Raw genomic sequence first — 19,336 nt, forward strand, 5'->3', positions numbered from 1 at the left:
TGATAATGTATTAAAATCAGAGGATTTATAGTACCTGTATATATAATATATCACATTCAGTGTTAGTGAATATGTTTTACTTATACACCCTCCAGGTTCAACTCATATTCTTACACCCACAAGATTACTAGACGATCTGAACAAACTGAACAAGTAAAAGAACCATATACGGATTAAAGACAGCCACTTGTATTGATCTCATTTAACATAAACAACAAGAACTTAATCTCCCCGCAGTCAACCTTTGCTAAATGAAGTACACGGCTTGTATTGAACAACCCAGTGAAATCTAACACAATTGCAATATTAATACTGCAAATGAATGTTTTGAAAGGGTCAATATTGGCAAAAATATTTCTAGTTTTCTGCCTGTAAATCAACGAGGATATTGTACTGATCATAATTTGTTACTATTAGTAACGCCTGCATATTTTTTTCAAATGATGACAATATGCACGTCTTTTCTAAAATGAATGTTGGTTGTAGGCCTTGTACATTTTACAGCCATATTTTGAATATATTGTCCATAATATATGTCAACATAGGATTTGAATAAAATTGTTAAATGTAAAACATAGTTATGAAAAGATACATTCTATCTAATATTGAAATGTAAATGCTAATGCAGGGTTTTAACGTCTAAAAAAATGTATTTTGGATTAAATCAGTAGACATTTTGTAAATGATTTAAATCACTCAGATTTAACGCATTAAAAAGTTTGGTTGCAATGTGTAATATACTTCAGTGCAACAGCAGAATAATGCCGCAATAGTACCTAAAACCTATGCCTTTATGATTTTGTACAACATAACGTAAATCTCGTCCTTCAGCTGCTCATCCAGTAAAGTGCCACCAATTTGTGTGTTTTTCTTTTCCTGAGCTGGGCCAATGTGGCTCATGTGTATATCCAAATTAATGAGTGAGGAGATGCATAGGAACTATTTGCACAGGCCTGTCATAACTGCCATGTTTTTGTTTAGCAGTGAAATGTTAGTAATTAAAACGTTTTCAGCATTTTGTTATACAGGGTGCCAAATACCAAGCAGAGTCTAAAATATGTTGAATCTACTATATATCTTTGAATAAGCTAATAAATGAAAATCAGTCTGAAGAAGGGTTTCGGCCCGAAACGTTGCCTATTTCCTTCGCTCCATAAATGCTGCTGCACCCGCTGAGTTTCTCCGGCACTTTTGTCTACAAATGAAAAATTACAATGAGGGAACTGTCTTTTGCAATGGTGTACACACTTGAAAATTTGAACAAACTTATAATGCTTGAGTCTATTTTCAAATACTTGAGGTGCTTCAAGAGGGTACTTTTTGTTGAACCAGAATATTAATTAAACAGCATAACAAAGGACATTGGTGAGCTTAATATTGCTCCAGGGATGTAACAGAATACTAACAGGTTTTGGATTCGGATCAATGATGAAGGAAAAACACTCGGACAATAGAGTAAGTAGTTGAGGCAGGGACAATCCCAACATTTAAGAAACATTAGACAGGTACATGGATAGGACAAGTTTGGAGGGATATGGACCAAAGGCAGGTGGGTGGGACTAGTGTAGCTGGGACATGTTGGCCGGAGTGGGCAAGTTGGGCCTAAGGGCCAGTTTCCACACTGTATCACTTTATGACTAATATAACATTTAAAGCACAAGCATGTATTAAGGTAACATTAAAGCAACCACCAAGCAACGAGAAATTACAAATAGAATAGCAATACAGCTTCAGTTGAAGCAACAATAAAGGCATAAATAAACCATGACATAAACATCGTAAATGCAGCAGAAATTGGTTAATAAAATCAGAATCTCACACGTGTTTCAGCTTCCAAAGCCGTAACTTCTAAAGCTTGTTGTGAACTCCATTTAGAAGCTTGAATTGGAGAACTTTCCAAGAACGTGTGTGCCCTGATGCTGCTCCAGAAGCTCAGCCCTAGGTGATGTCTGGTGATCTTATGTGTAATCGGCATTTTAATACCTGAAAGCCCAAGTTTAACCCTAATCTTAAGAACAACAGTTGTCTATGTTTTAAAACCAGCTGCCCTCCTTAGTGTCGAAACAAGAATTATTTGTCACAACAGGTGCCAGGCTAGTGTCGGTTGTCTCTGACAAGATAAAAGTTTATCCCAGTGACCTTGCAAATAGCCTCATAATTTACTGCTTAGTTGAGTTTATTATCACGTGTAGGTATGTTACAAAACCTACCTGAATCGCCATTGGGAATCTGCCCACAGCCAGGTCCGCGATTTTGGCGCTGTTTGGAGGGGGCGGGTTTAAAACGCGATTTTTACTAGGCTGTACTAATCGCAGATGTTCAGCCTAGTAAATCATTAACGAAAAATCGCTGCAAGACCCGGTCGTAAAAGGTATTATTAGTTTTATAGGCCTCGATAATATAGTTATAATAGTTTAAAATTACTGTCTCATTCCGCAACCTCTCGCAGCCCCAGGGTTTTATAAAGCAAACAATTAAAGGTATGTACCTTATTTTTACATTAAATGGGGCATATATATAACCCTATATATCAAGTTATCTATAGCGAGTAGTTCATTTTGGGCTTTTTATATCCCACAGTATTTTTCTCGGCATTTGAGGGCACTAATCCAGCGCGATGTCAACGTTCTAAACCAGCGCGTTCCACATGAACCCACTAGAAAGCCGATTTAAATGGGCATTTATTTACAGCAATTGAACACTAAATTCCTTCCATTTGGCCTATAAATTAATGTAAATTAGATATAAAAATCATGTTATATTGTGAATTATTTGTGAATAATCTTTGGACAGTTGGGCTATTTAAAAATGTTAATCTTTCCTTAAGAAATGGGCTATTGACTATCCAAGATCACAGCTTTTTTGTAATGTCCATTGAAAATCAATAGGGAACAAGACGCTAATTTCAGAGTATGAAAATGGCCATAACTTTTTTAATACTTGAGATATGAAAGTTAATTTGGTGTCAAATTAAACTTATTGTTATGCTTTATCTGATGGGATAAATTGCAGACTTGATTTTTAAAATCTCAAAATTTTGTAACATTGCTATCACGTGTGCTGAGGTACAGTGAAAAGCTTTTGTTGCATGCTTACCGGCCAGCTGAAACACAATACATGATTACAATCAAGACATTCACAGTGTACAGATACATGGTAAGGGAATAATGTTTATTAAATTTTATGGTTCTTCTAAGTTAACCCCAGCACTTTCTCAAGCGTCTCATTGGTTTTTTTTCTAAGCAAGCCTGCTTGTGTGACATATTTACAATGGTTATTAATTTAGTTGAAAAGCATGCATCTAGCTGTTAGCTATATTCATTTTATAGTAGCTTAACATAGAAACATAGAAAATAGGTGCATGAGTAGGCCATTCGGCCCTTCGAGCCTGCACCGCCATTCAATATGATCATGGCTGATCATCCAACTCGTATCCTGTACCTGCCTTCTCTCCATACCCATTCTCTCCATAAAACAATGTGTTACTTTGCATTCCACCCCTTGTCTGTCCAGGGCGTCCATCTAACTTTATGTTACTGAGTACACAAGCACAAGCCTGAACAGTGGAAAGTTCAGTTTGTTTCCTTCACAATTCCCATCAGTCCCATAAACATATGTCCATTACAGAAGATTGGTATCCTATCTGCTGATCGTGAACATGTGCGCCAACATCTGCCACCCACAGCTTTGCTGAAAAACAAAGTCACATCTGCCCTTATTCTCAGCTAAATATCTTATTCGTGCTGCATATGTTTTTTCTAATCTGCAGAAACTGGCACTGCCTGTTCCTGTATTGTCCCAAAATGGATTATCTTGCCTATGCACAAGAATTTCAGCCATTGTCAGGGGTTATGGTGAGAAGGCAGGAGAGTGGGGTTGAGAGGGAAAAATAGATCAGAGTAGATTTGATGGGCCGAATGGCCTAATTCTTCTCCTATCACATGAAATATTGCGGAGGGTTGTTTGGGTAGTGTACCAATACTTTCCCACCCCTTGACTTTGACAAATATCCCCAACCCAGTGGTTAGGGTCCCTGTCACCTTGTGATAACATAGCATGTGGTTTTGCTGGGCCCACTCACCAATCCTTATTTAATTTGTTTTGCTGATAGTGGCTAACCAACAATGGGGATTAATTTTGTTTCAATTCCACCTTTTTTGTCTGTTCCTGTGTAGCCCTGGCTGTGTTAGTCAAGGTCTCACAGTTTTTTTCCCAAGGCAGCTAACAGCTTTTTGATCCTTCAGTTTGGGCGGCTCCCTTTTCATTCTTTCAATTTCAGACTTAAGGTTTTTGTTTGTGACACACTGCTGTTTCAGCTCAGTGGCAAATATCCATCCCACATATGGGAGGCCCTTTTTCTTCATGGGGAAGGCCATTTCCTTTAATTTAGTTTGGAGACACCACATGGAAACAGGCCCTTCAGCCCATGTGATCCATGCCAACCAGCGATCCCCGCACACTAACACTATCCTACACACACTGGGGACAATTTGACCAAGCCAATTAACTCTACAAATTTACGCCTTTGGAGTGTGGGAAGAAAACGGGGCTTCCGTAGAAACCCCACGCACTCACGGGGAGAAAATACAAACTCAGTACAGACAGCTCCCGTAGTCAGGATCGAAACTGGGTCTCTGGTGCCGCAAGGCAGTAACTCTACCGCTGCGCCACCATGCTGCCCCAGTTTTCTCTAAGCTTTTTATGATGAAGTTTGGCAACTTTTCTGGCTGATCCTTTAACTCTCTCTTCCAATAGTGAGGTGATCCCCATCTATCCATTACATTGGTCAAGCTGTCGAATCCTTCAGGGTTGTCTTCCCACTTTGGAAACCGGAACGATCTCGGGTTTCACCTTCTTTCTCCACATTTTCATTGAATCCTGCTGACTACTGCAAAATGTAATGAAACATAAGCTAGGTTTGAGGATTTGGATCAATGATGGAGGAAGAAGACTCAGACGGTATCAATTTTATTAAAGAAAATGTATTAAAGCAACAGCCAAGCAATGAAAAGATAACAATTAAAAAGCTCAGTTAATGCAACAATAAAATCACAAATAAACAATAATATAAAGAACAGTAAGTAGCAAATAAACACTAAATCTCACACGCGTTTCAGCCTCAAAGGCTTTAACAACCAAAGCTTGTTGGGAACTCTGTTAAAAAGTTTGGACTGGAGACCTTTCAAAGAACCTGTGTGCCCCAGTGCCATTCTGAAAGCTAGGTGGAGTCCTGTAAGCTCATGTGCGATAGGCATTTTTGCACCTAAAACCCCTAGCTTCCACCCTAATCTAAGAACAGTTGACTATATTTTAAATCAGCTATCCTCCATATTGTCAAAAACAAGAGTTTTTTGCCGCAACAGGTGTTGAGCTAGTTTCAGATGTCTCTGAAAAGGTTTATCTCATGATCAACTGGTTCTTCCAGGGTATCCCAAGCATTTTCCCAAACACCCATTTGTTTATTCCTAAGCGAGCCTGCTTGTACGACATGTGGTACTGTTAATTTAGCTGGAAAGCATTCATTTGGCTGTCAGTTGACAACTCTAATTTAGCTGACAGTCTGGTAACCATTACATTACATAATACAACATGTTTGATATTTAATTCCAATGCACCAGGGAGGTGCCGTACGATCTGTCTCATCTTTTTCCTTCTTTGCGTTTTTATTCTGTTGTAAAATGTGTGCTTTAGTTTATCTTTAGTTTTGTATTTTGTGAGGGGTGGTGGGGGAAACTTTTTTTTATCTCTTTCCTCGAAGGAGATGCAACTTTTTCCGTGTCGTCTCTCCGTCTGCACTGCGGCCTAACATCGTGGAGTTGGCAGCCTCTTGCTGGGACCTCGGAGCTCTAATTGTGGGAGCCTGCGGGACTTAACATCGTGGAGCTTGCGATCCTTTTGACAGGGATCGACCTCGGGAGCCTGCGGACTTTAACAACATGGAGCTCGCGATCCCTGGTTAGAGACTGACTTTAGGAGCTCCAGGCCGCAGGAGTTTCGACCGCCCCGACGCGGGAGCTTCGATCGCCGGCTGCGGGAACTTCGATCGCCCCAACTGCGGATGGTTTGACTGCCGCGATCACAGGAGAAAAGCAGGAAAGGAGATAAGATTTTATTGCCTTCCATCACAGTGGGGAATGGGGAGGAGCTGCTGTGTTGGGTGTTTATGTCAAATTCTTATGTAGTTGTTGATTTTTTTTGGTATGACTGTGGCAAACTAAATTGCTCGTATGTTGCAAAACATACTTGGCTAATAAATTACGATTATGATTGAACTTTGTATTGCAGCAAAGTTTGAAGATAATTCAGAGTGGATGAATCATTTTCATATCAGGAGAAGGAAAGCTTAAAGACAAGCTATCGGAGGCTGTTTCTGGTTGGTCTGAGAACAGTAATAATGTAAAACCACCTTTCATTTCTCAGAAAGTGTTGCATAGCATTCAACCTCATCGTTACCTAGCCCAGCATGGCCTGCTTTTACTTTCGCCCCAAAAATCCATAAACAGATCTGCCCAGACAGTGTCGAAGTCCATTAGTATTGTAAAGACTTATGAGATACTTGCCCACTTTGCTAGCAGGGGCAAACTCAGCAATGTGATTAACACATTGATTTACTTAACCTCCGTACTTCATCAAAAGTGGTCTCCTTGTGTATTACATGCAGACCTGATGATTAACAATTTAATCTGCTTAACCTTTGTACATCACCATTGAACTAATTAACCTTTGTATATTTTGAGTTGTCTTCTCTGCGCAAGTAAAATAAACCACTGCTGATGGTTAATGATTAGAGTTCTTCTTATTACGGATCGAGACTTTGACAACAGACTGATTGTTTCTGGCTGCTGCTGCCCCACTGAAATCACCAATAGGCTCTATCCCCCAACTCTATCTCCACGACATTGATGGCTGCATCGGGGCTACCTCCTGCACCCTTCTATCATAGGAGCCCCTTGCGCTTGTCTCCTCTGTATCCTGTAGTTCTGTTCTTGCTCCCCCTCCCCAGTTGTCACCTTTCACCCCATCAGCCATCACATACCACACATCATCCTCCAACGGGATCCTATCACTAATCATATCTTCCCAAATCCATCCTGCTTTCTGCTTTCTGCAACTCTCTGGTTCACTCATCCCAAACTGCCCCCTCCCCAGGTACTTTCCCCTGTAACTAGAGGAGAGCCAATACCTGTCCTTAGACCTCCTCCCTCAACTTCATCCAGGGACCCCGACAGTTCTTTCAGATGAGGCAGAGGTTTACTTGCACCTCCTCCAACCTCATCTACTGTATCTGGTGCTCCTGGTGTGGGGTCCTATATATGGGCAAGACCAAACTTAAACTTGTCGATCTTTTCACTAAACACTTACTCTCAGTCCGCCTTGGCCTACATGATCTCCCAATTGCCAAGCATTTTAATTCCCCTCCCATTCCCAAATTGAACTTTCTATCCTGGGCTTCCTCTAATGTAAGCCAGGTCACACACAAATTGGAAGAACAGCACCTCGTATTTCACTTGGGCAGCTTACAACCCAGCGGTATGAATGTTGAATTCTTTAATTTCAAGTAACTCTGGCATTCCTTTCTCACCCTCCCCCACCCTAGTCATCCTACTAGTTCCACTGTTTGTATCCTTGTTTCCCTGTCATAAGCACATCTTTCCCCAGCTAACAATGGTCATCTGTTGCCAGCCCTGCTTTATTCTGGCCTTCTCTATATTTCAGTCTGAACAAAGGTTCTGACCCGAAACATCACCTATTCCTTTTCTCCAGAGATGCTGCTTGACCTGCTGAATTACTGCAGCATTTTGTGTCAACCCTCTGCAGATACTGCCTGACTCGCTTAGTTCCTCTAGCACTTTGTATTTTGCTCAAGATTCCAGCATCTACAGTTTCATGTGTCTTCAAATGCTGGCAGATCCAGTCCCTAAGAATATCCTTCAACAACTTTCCCACCGCTAACATCAGCTTGCCGACCTGTAGTTTCTTGGCTTGTTCTTGCTGCCCAACATTAGTCACTCCCCAGATTTCTGGAACTTGGGCTGAAGATGATCTGCAAGGATCGTTTTCTGCATGTCTTTGGGCTCTGGGAGGAAACCAGAGCGGCCCGAAGAAACCCTCATGGGCACAGGGAACACATAGTAACCCCACACAGAAAAAACCTGACGTTAGAATTAACCCTGGGATTCTAGTGCCACTGTGCCACCCCAAATAGTTTATATGCACAAATAGTGAGATTAAACGAGAACTTACCAGTTCGAAGTTTGATCGTTATTTTATGAAGAGTACGTTGAGGGAATACGTTAAGAACCCCGCCAGGACGCATGCGTGTCATTCTTCAAAGCAGCGGTGTGAAATCACAGATAACTGTAATGACTTAAACATAGTAAGATTAAAGAAGAAATACCAGTTGAGTATATGATCATGGGTGGGAGCGAAGGGCACGTATTCCCTCAACGTACTCCTCATAAAATAATGATCAAACTTCGAACTGGTAAGTTCTCGTTTAATCTCACTATTTTACTTCGGAGTCACGTGAGTGACTACGTGAAGATTTCAAAGCTCTATGATTTCATGCTGTGGAAACGAGTCCATGCATCACATCTGCCTTTATGACTGTAGGAGGAATTGTGTCAACATATTTTAGACATGAATCCGACATTGAAATCCATGAATTGATTAACACAAATTATAGCCCCTATTTATGGGGTAATTAAATTACAGAACTTAACTTGTTTCTGCAAGTGTTCCAGGTTTAATGACTGGTTTATGATAAAATAGTTGGAATGTTTTCCCCCTGACCATCCTGCTGCCTTGAGGATTTGGTCCACTGGTGCATCCAACTGCATAGCTGCCGATGTAGCTGCAGCCCTGGTGGAATGAGATTTAAAAATATTAGTATCCACCACAGCCTGTATTAGAACCTGTTTCAGCCATCTTGAGATGGTCTGGACCATCACTCTTTTGTGTGGTTGCTTAAGGCTGACTAAAAGTGCCTTCTCATTGCCTCTGATGATTTTCGTGTTCTCCATGTATAACGACAAATGTCTTACTATACAGAGACGATCATAGAAACATAGAAATTAGGTGCAGGAGTAGGCCATTCGGCCCTTCGAGCCTGCACCGCCATTCAATATGATCATGGCTGATCATCCAACTCAGGGTATCATCTGTTGGGTAAGACCTAAATTCTATATTGAGGCCTGCTGATCCCTGTCTGTTCTGCTTTACTAATTCATAAATATTTTCAGATGAAGAAGTCATGTGTCCAGTCTTAATTTATGTAATGACTGTACCCTTTGTGCCGTGACCAATGCCATTAGCATGACTGTTTTTAATGTCAGTCTATGTAGGGACAGAGCTGTTGCTGGAGACCAATTCCTGAGCATCTTCAGGACAATACTCACATCCCATATTTGGGATTACCTGGTTCTTGGGGGATTGGTATTAAAAATTCCCCTCATAAGTTTTGTTACCAGTAGGTGAGTCCCAGCAGAGTGACGCTCTGTTCCTTGCCATAGATAAGTTGATAGGGCACTTCTGGCGCAGTTGATGGCACTATAACTGAGCCCCTCATCATAATGGAGATCTGCCAGGTATTCCAGAACAGACGGGATGTTCCTATCTCTGTAGGTGATGCTGTTTTTGTGACAATACGTCTCCCACTTCCTGATATAGACCAGATACTGTTTTTTGGTGGATTGTCTGTGGCCCGCCGAAATCATGTTCACTGTTCGGTCCGTCAGTCCCAGCTGTAGTCCCCGCACTGGGCCCGCCTAACATCGCCGTCGGACCCGACCTACCCGGCACCGCCGCCGCACTGGGCCCGCCTAACATTGCCGCCGGACCGGGGCTCCCCCAACATGGCCGCCGCAACGCACCCGACTCATCTCGCCGCCGACCCGCCGACCATCCGCCTACCGGGACCTCCCACACATCGCCCGCGGACCCCGACTCAACTGCCACTGGACTCCGACCACCGGATCCGGCGACCCGCGCCACTGGACTCCGACCATCGGGTCCGTTGACCCGCGCCACTCCACCCCCCTCCAACAACCCACAGCCGTCGCCTTACCTGGAGCCTGGACTCTGCACTGGGCCTGGAGCCTCCACGCTGCTCACTCCCTCTCTCCTGGGCTCAACTCCACTGGGTCCTAGTGCCCGTCTGGCCCCAACTCCCATCCCTGCCGGGTGTTCACCATCCCCCCCGACCTCCCCCTCTCCCACACCGAAAGGTCTTACCTTTGTCCCCCTCCATCCCCATCCCAATGAGTTCCGCGTCCACCATGACTTGGAGCGCTTCTACCGTCGCCTCCGCCTCACAGTGAACTTCCATGGGAGGGAGTCCTCGCCCCCCAATGATGACCCTTTTTCCCGTCTCCAACGCACCCCCTCCTCATGGAACCCTCCTCGTAAAGTCCCGGCTCTGGAACTCTTTATCCAGAACTGCCACCGCGACGTCAACCGCCTCAACTTCTCCACTCCCGTCTCACTCCTCTGAACGCACTGCCGTTGAATCACCCCGCAAAAACCCAGATTGGGTCATCAAACCAGCCGACAAGGGAGGTGCCATGGTAGTCTGGCGCGCCGATCTCTACAAAGCTGAGGCCATGCGCCAACTCTTGGACACCTCCTCCTACTTACCCTTGGACCATGACCCCACTAACGAGCACCAGGCCACCATATCTAGCACCATCACCGACTTCATCAATTCCCACGCCCTGCCCGACCAAGCTTCCAACCTCATCGTTCCCCAGCCCCGCACGGCCCGTTTTTACCTTCTCCCCAAAATCCACAAACCCGGCTCTCCCGGCAGACCCATTGTCTCTGCCTGTTCGTGCCCCACCGAACTCATCTCCACATACCTTGACTCCATACTATCCCCCTTGGTCAAATCCCTTCACACCTATGTTCTAGACACCTCAGACACTCTCCGCCGCCTCCACGCATTCCACTCTCTAGGCCCCCACCCCCTCATCTTCACCATGGATGTCCAGTCACTCTACACCTCCATCCCCCACCAGGATGGCCTCAAAGCCCTCCGGTTCTTCCTCGACCAGAGGAACAACCTATACCCAGCCACTAACACTCTCCTCCGCCTAGCGGAGTTGGTCCTCACCCTCAACAACTTTACATTTGACTCCTCCCATTTCCTCCAAACACAAGGCATAGCTATGGGCACACGCATGGGCCCCAGCTACGCCTGCCTCTTTGTCGGGTACCTTGTTCAATACGTACCAGGGCCCCATCCCCGACCTCCGTTACATTCACGACTGCTTTGGGGCCACCTCCTGCACCTACACACAACTGACTGACTTCATCCACTTCACCACCAACTTCCCTCCGGCACTCCAATACACCTGGACCATTTCCGACACTTCCCTACCATTCCTTGACCTCACCATCTCCATCGCAGGGGACAGACTTCTGACCGACATACACTACAAACCAACTGACTCACATGGCTATCTGGATTACACGTCTTCCCACCCTGCCCCCTGTAAAGACTCCATCCCCTACTCCCAATTCCTCCGCCGATGCCGCATCTGTTCCCAGGATGAGACATTCCATACCAGGGCATCGGAAATGTCCTCGTTCTTCAGGGAACGGGGATTCCCCTCCGCCACCATAGATGAGGCTCGCACCAGGGTCTCATCCACACCCCGCAACACTGCTCTCTCTCCCCATCCCTGCACTCGCAACAAGGGCAGAGTCCCCCTGGTCCTCACCTTTCACCCCACCAGCTGGCAAATACAACACATACTCCGCCATTTCCGCCACCTCCAACGCGACCCCACCACCCGCCACATCTTCCCATCTCCCCCCATGTCTGCCTTCCGCAAAGACTGCTCCCTCCGCAACTCCCTTGTCAATTCTTCCCTTCCCTCCCGTACCACCCCCTCCCCGGGCACTTTCTGTTGCAACCGCAAGGTCCCAAGCAGTCGTTCCAGGTGCGACAAAGGTTCACCTGTATCTCCTCCAACCTCATCTACTGCATCCGCTGCTCTAGATGTCAGCTGATTTACATCGGGGAGACTAAGTGGCGGTTGGGCGATCGTTTCGCCGAACACCTCCGCTCAGTCCGCAATAACCTACCTGAACTCCCGGTGGCTCAGCACTTCAACTCCCCCTCCCATTCCCAATCCAACCTGTCTGCCTTGGGTCTCCTCCATTGCCAGAGTGAGCAACACTGGAAATTGGAGAACAGCACCTCATATTCCGCTTGCATCCTGATGGCATGAACGTTGAATTGTCCCAATTTTGCTAGCCCCTGCTGTCTCCTCCCCTTCCTTAACCCTCGAGCTGTCTCCTCCCATCCCCCTGCCCTCGGGCTCCTCCTCCTCCCTTTTTCCTTCCTTCTCCCCCCCCACCCCCCATCAGTCTGAAGAAGGGTTTCGGCCCAAAACGTCGCCAATTTTCTTCGCTCCATAGATGCTGCTGCACCCGCTGAGTTTCTCCAGCAATTGTGTGTACCAGCTGTAGTAGTGGTGTTTTTAAACTCTAGAAATTAATAAATTCAAATAGTTATGGCATGGGTGGCTATCCCATGTTACAGGATGAACCAATAAGTCTGGTCTATTCGGGATGGTGATGCATGGTTCTAATACCATGTTCAGTGTCACTGGGAACCACGGTTGAGTAGGCCAATCGGGTACTACCAAAATACCAGACGCAGAGTCTTGCTGTATTTTCCTTAATACCTGACTGTTGAGGCAGAAAGAAGGGAATGCATAAAAAAACAAAGTCCCCCCCCCCCCCTCCCCCCCAAGGCAGCGAAAATGCATCTGTCGCCGCTGCCCCATGGTCTGGTTCCCACGAAACATAGTTTGATAACTGGTGATTAAGCCTGGATGCGAATAGATCGATATCTGGTGTTCCATATCGTGCTGTAAGATCAGCAAATACTTTTTATACAACATCCATTCAGTGTTTTCAATAAATTTGCATGACCTGGTGTCTGCCACTAAATTTAGTTTACCTGGTAGGTAAGTAGCTGATACCCAAATATCTCTCTGGATACACCACTGCCAAATTGTATTAGCCAGATTGTCACATGATGTCAATTTGTTTCCACCCATGTGGTTGATATATGCTACCACGGTGGTATTGTCAATCTCTAGTCTAACATGCTGGTGTTATGACCCAGTACAATATGACTTTAGGCCATAGAATGCACCCAACATTTCCAGGTAGTTTATGCCCAAGACCAAAAAAACAACAGAAAAAAGTTGAACAGCAAGCATTTTTTAATCGATGCTAGCCATGAAGTAACCTTTGGAAATCAATTGTTTAGCAGTAACAAAGGTTTCCATTTTAAAATGAATATATTGTACAAATGTATTCTATTTGGTCAGATCTATGATGATGCGACAACCACCATCTTTTTTGATTTTGGTAAAGAATTGGACACAAATTCTAGCAGTTCGTGTTGGGATTTTTCAATTACCCCTTTTGCGTAAGGCCGCTCCAGTTCAGCCTGCACTTCTGATTTTTCTTTACCAGAAGTACGAACATTCGGTTCGGTATATGTTGAACTGGAGGGCTGTACTTGTGTATAATTCTATTGTATATCCCTGGATACTTAAAATATAAGTATCAGTAGTTAACATACTCCATGCATTCAGAAAGGAGAGTAATCTCCCCCCCCCCCCCTCAACCTCCATGCTCCCTGCAATTTGTAGGGAACCAGACCCACCTACCTCCATAGTTACCAGTGGCAGGTTTACTTCTTTTTGTAAATCCTTCGTTGATGTTGAGGCGTCGGTGTCTGGGTTTGTGGTTTGGCTGATGTTGGAGGTTTGCGTAACTTCCAAGAAGGCCGGTCTGGGCCATGGCCTAAGAAAGACTCATGTTTGGTGTACCGGACCTTCGAGCTTTCACAAGTCAGTCTTGTTCTACTGGTAGGTGCGTAAGGGTGCTGTCTATGGCCATGTGTTGCAAAGCAGTGCCAGTGCATCCTCTTGGTCCTGCGACAAGTCCTTCTCATCCACTGTGCAGGTGAAAGCTGTTATCCTCGCTTTTTAGGAGTTTCCATATACAATTATTTACTACAGGAAACATTCCGGGATATACAGTTACCTCCATTCCGGGATATACAGTCAGGTGTCCTCCAGGTTTTGGCCAGTCTGGTCTAGCTGTATGAAGTTGGACACCATGTCCAGTAGATTTTCACGTTCCTGCACCCCCTGCACACTTGATTTCTGTTCTGCAAACCCCTCTTCAGGATCAGCCCAGAACTGACCCCCAGTACTCCCCTCTGACGAGGGAGAAGCACTATGAAGCCCTACAAGAGCTGCTGCTGTGGGTTTTACATAGAGCCCACAGTGACTCGACTCCATCTCCCGGAGCCTGTCACGTTGGAGCGAATGCTCCACACACCACTCCATCCGGCTCCAGTGCTCATGGTCGCTGGCCACCTGCGGCTGCTTAAAGTCAGACTCATCTGAGTCCACGACTTTGATGGTTTTTTGTCTTGCCTTACCGCCCGGCTGCGGAGTGGATCTGGCCGGTGCGGAGGCGACATCGGGCACAGCTGATCCCATTGTAGGTGATTCAAGTGCCGCTGGCCGCTGCTAGCCCACCAGCTTTGTCGCAGCCCGTTGGTTTCTCCACCTGTAATCAGCATGGGAAAACACAAAAAGACTGCAGCTCTTACCTGCAGGTCCTGGTTTAAATTGTCGCTACTGGGGAACGTCATTCCACCCCGCCTCCTGCCGTTTTCGACTTGTCAAAAGTCGACGGCCCCATTCTGAATAGTCTCCCGCCCGGCCGTGGTGTTCTGGCCGGCGTGGGACCAAAAGTCGGCACAGCTGATACCTTACAGGGCTTGTGCCTTCAGCTGCTGCTGGCTCCCGCAACTTTGCGGTCCTCCCCAGCCAGCTTCAGTCGTAGCACTTGTGGACACTATTTTGTCCAGCTTCCCCCCTGTGTAAAAACAGCGCGGGGACAAAAACTACTGCAGAGTAAATCACTTACCTGCAGGTCGCGGTTTCAAACTTACCGCTGCGGGGGAACGCTCCACCCCGCCTGTCGTTTCGCAAGCGTGAAAGCGATATGACACGCATGCGTCCTGGCGGGGTTCTTCACGTAGTCACTCACGTGACTCCAAAGTAAAACTTGCATTTAAAACATATACATTCTCCTGGAATGATGGCAACCGATCACAAGATAAGAATTGGGATAAGAACCCTGACTAACTTTTCCTCCTTCCACTTGTTATAGTTTGTAACTGCGAATGATGCAGGTGGATGGCACCATGAAACTGTACTGGAACAAACGGATAATATCGTCTTGTAGGTGTTCAGTTGTCTGGTTCATTTGATCGTCCATTATTTCTTGATATCACAAAGAAATTAGCAAATTTCATTCATTTTTATATTAAACAAGTTGCAGTGAAACCATTTACAATGTTACTTTGGCTTTTCATTTAAAATAATGGAATGCAACCCACAATGTGCAATGACACTGTGTAAAATGGGTCTCTTTTTTAGAATGAGAGTATGATTAAATGTCCAAAGGCTGTTGTTAACATGGAAATATAATATCAGAGTTCAAAAGTGATAATTAGAATCATCTCCTGGCCTAGTTATTTTTTAATCCATTGCACAAGTGGGATGGGTCACTATAAACTCTATTGGCAACTGAATTATTAGTCTCATGAATAGCTGCATTCAATTCATGATGGGTATCTAAAAGATTACAGAAATCTGATAACTGTTAAGGGATATTAAAATACCAAATATTATTGTGTTGATTTGACTAAACACGTATTTGAATATAATTACAGGTAATATTATTTTCATTAATTATAAACTATTGTTAGAAGTCAAGCTGATTTGGTTACAAAAATTCCTTAGGGCTGGATGAGATGATTCAGTAACTTAATAAGTTAGAATTTTGATACCATTCATCTATAAAATAATAGATTTAATTTGGTTAAAGGACTTTTTAAAATCTTTGAATGATTCTGGCATTTTCTTGCGTCATTTTAAAGTAACAATACATTTTTTTCCCTTTTAAAGTTTGCATGACTACGACATAATATGTACATTTGTACATAAATCAATGTAGTCTACTTTTAGACAGATATATCTGACAGTCTTGTGTGAGGACAACATTTCTGCACCATCCACTGGTCAGTCTTTGTAATTACGATGCAATTTTTTCAAACTTTGAAAATGTAAATGGATATTAAGTCTTGCCCTTCTGTAATGCCTATCATAATATTTGTCATGTTTATAGCATCAATGTATAATAATCACAATTCTAATCATTGAATAGTATGGCACAATAGATAAAAGACTTAGCCCAATGAATATGTGCCGACTCAAAAAGAATTAGCCCGATCAATTCCCACTCTTCAGGATGTAGGGTAACGCAAGATAATGCCACCAAGGTTAAATATCAGCTGTGGTCCATAGAAAACAGTACAGCACAGAAACAGATCCTTCGGCCCACAATGTTTGTGCCAAATATGATGCCAAATTAAACTAATCTCATCTTCCTGTACATGATCCACATTCCACTATTGCTTGCACATCCATATGCCTATCTAAGAGACTTTAAAATACCACTATCAAATCTGCCTCCACCACCAGCGTTCCAGGTCCCAATCACTGTGTAAAAAATGCTTGCCCCGCACATCTCCATTAAACTATCCCCTTCTCATTTTATAGCTGTGCCATCTAATGTTAGACATTTCCAGCCTGGGAAAAAGGTACTATCTACCCTGTCCATGCCTCTCATAATTTTATATACTTCTATCAAGTCTCCCCTCAACCTCTTATATTCCATAGAAAACAATCCAAGTTTATCAACCTCCCCTTGTAGCTGAAATCGTCTAATCCAGACAACAACATGGTAAACATCTTTGCACCCTCTCCAAAGCCTCCACATCCATCCTGTAATGGGTCGACCAGAACTGCACACATTACTCCAAATGTGGTTGTAGAGTTGCATCATGACTTCCTGAATCGTATCCTCAATGCCATTAGCAATGAAGGCAAGCGTTGGATCTGCGTTGGAATGGTCAGACTCATCATGCAACGGTGAAAGCAACAGGTGTCCTAAATTTTCTGAGGCGCAACTTTCATCATTGTTCAACTTCTGTCAAGGAGAAGCTATACTTCACCCTCGTTAGACCTCATTTGGACTACGCAGTTGCAGCACGGGACCCATACACAAATAAAAACATTTCTTCCATCGAACGTGTCCAAAGACAGGCAGCTCGATTTGTTACTAACACCTATGAGAGAGAAGCGAGTGTCACCAAACTTCTGAATTCACTCTGGGGTGGAACCCTCTCCAAGACAGACGTGAAGCTCACCGTTTGACCTGTTTTTACAAAATGTTAAATGGTCAGCTCGACAGATTACAAGACCTACACCAAACCCAAATCAATTAGGAGCAGACGAGGGCATTCAATCCAATTTGTGATCCCAGCTACAAAGACAGATGTGTACAGCAATTTGTTCTTCCCCTGGTTGGTTTTTCGGTTCAGATGGTGGCGCGTCCACTTTGCGCTCTCCAGACCGATTCAATTCGGAGCAGCCTCACGTCGCACATCGACCCGGCACAGACCTATTTGCACTTTATACTGTTTTACTGGTTTTTTTAATCTTGCTTCTCTGGGTGTCTAGGTTTTTAGTTAATTCAGTTATTACATCGGATGGAAGCTGCATACCAAATCTCGTTGTACCTCTGTGCAATGACAATAAAAGATATTATTATGATTATTATTATATTTCAGTTTGAGGGTCTTTTATTGGAACTGAAAATATAGGAAATGAGCATGGAAAGAAGAGCAGTGGAGATAACCAAGGAAATGTATGTGATGGCACAAAAAAGGCAACAATTCGTTTAATACTGGCACGAGATAAGAGCAAAAAAAATTTGAAACAGAAAGGTACAGTCAGATAAACTAATTAATTTGAAGAAAAAACATCCTTTAACAGTTTTAAAGTGAGAACTAAGCTTTAGGGAGGCTTTGGTGGACATTTTATAGAGATTTACAAGCATGGTTCCGGCGATGAGGCATTAGCTTTGAGTGTGTGGTTTATACACTAAAATCTAATGCCTCATCCCTGGAACTATGCTTGTAAATTCCTATAAAATTCCCTCCAAAGCCTTCCTAAAGTTTGTTCCTTAGAAATGGATCTAGAATTTTATTCAGGAACAAACTCTTAAGTTTTGTTTTGCTCACCTGTCCTGCCACCTTCAAAAATGTATGCACAACCACCCCTCTTCCTATCCAGTTCTTGTTCTCACTTTAAAACTGTTAAAGGATGCTTTGTTCTTCTAATTAATCAGTTATTCATAAGAAATAACCTCAATTTCTCAGTACTGGTGATGCTAGTTAATTTTGCTCTAGGTTTTCTATGGTAACATTAGAAGAATTACTTAGATTGGAATTTGAATCCCATACATGGATTAATATTGCAAAATTCACAGATCAACATCCTAATTAATATAAATATTTAAACATCACAGAGCAATACATTAAACTATATTTATAATTTTGTTATTAACTGCGAAAAAGGCAAGAAAATGGAATTAGGAGGCAGAAATCTGTCATGAATGAATTGTGGAGTAGACTCGATTGGCCGAATGGCCTAATTCTTCTCCTTTAACTTATAAACTCGCATTCATTTACTTTTTTATTAACCGTTTTCCTCTGATCAGTGGTCCCCACTTGCACATTGAAGTCTCCAATTTCCCACCCAGGTGCACACATTTCTCCCACCATCTCAGTCACCTGCTCCTTTCCCTTCTTCGACACGCTCATGTACCACCCCGAGCCACATTTTTCTTTTATTGCTCTCCTTCGACTCATCCATTTCCCCTTCCAATCATATTACTTCCTCCTGCTATACATTTTACTCCACTTCTTTCCTTACCCGACACATTTTTGTCTCCATTTCATCCCTAAGCCTTTGCAATTTGCTCCACCTATCTGCTGGCAATAATGGTGGGAGGGTTTGGAAAGAAGGAAGTCTATGAAAGGATCTGGTTACACAGAACACAGAAAAGTACAGCACAGGAACAGTCTGTGTCGTACATGATGTTGCTAAACTAATTTGATCTGCCACCACATTATCTATACCCCTTCTTTCCATGCACATCCAGGTATCCATATCAAAGTCACTTAAACACGACTGACCACAGATTATATTATTCAAAAACTAGATTGCACAAATTCTACCCAAATACTTCCCCCATTTGTGATAAATGTTTATCTCAGAATGCCACTATAACACACTTTTGTTTCTTGTATAAATTACACAAATTTTGGAGTGATATTTTTGAAATTTTCACAAAATTATTTAAGATAAAACTTGATCCCAAC

General features: G+C 43.6%; 1 protein-coding gene across 1 annotated transcript in view; it reads left to right on the top strand.

Moving 5' to 3' along the window:
• The window catches only part of stxbp3 (syntaxin binding protein 3), a 92,272-nt gene extending 91,164 nt beyond the window's left edge, over positions 1 to 1,108 (top strand). The window contains exon 19 of the mRNA XM_055642395.1: positions 96 to 1,108. Coding sequence (XP_055498370.1) covers positions 96 to 157 — 62 coding nt within the window. The 3' untranslated portion in view covers positions 158 to 1,108. The remainder of the gene's footprint in view (positions 1 to 95) is intronic.
• The last annotated feature ends 18,228 nt before the right edge of the window (positions 1,109 to 19,336 follow it).

Source organism: Leucoraja erinacea, chromosome 10 (assembly GCF_028641065.1).
Source record: "Leucoraja erinacea ecotype New England chromosome 10, Leri_hhj_1, whole genome shotgun sequence".
Taxonomy (NCBI): Eukaryota; Metazoa; Chordata; class Chondrichthyes; order Rajiformes; family Rajidae; genus Leucoraja; species Leucoraja erinaceus.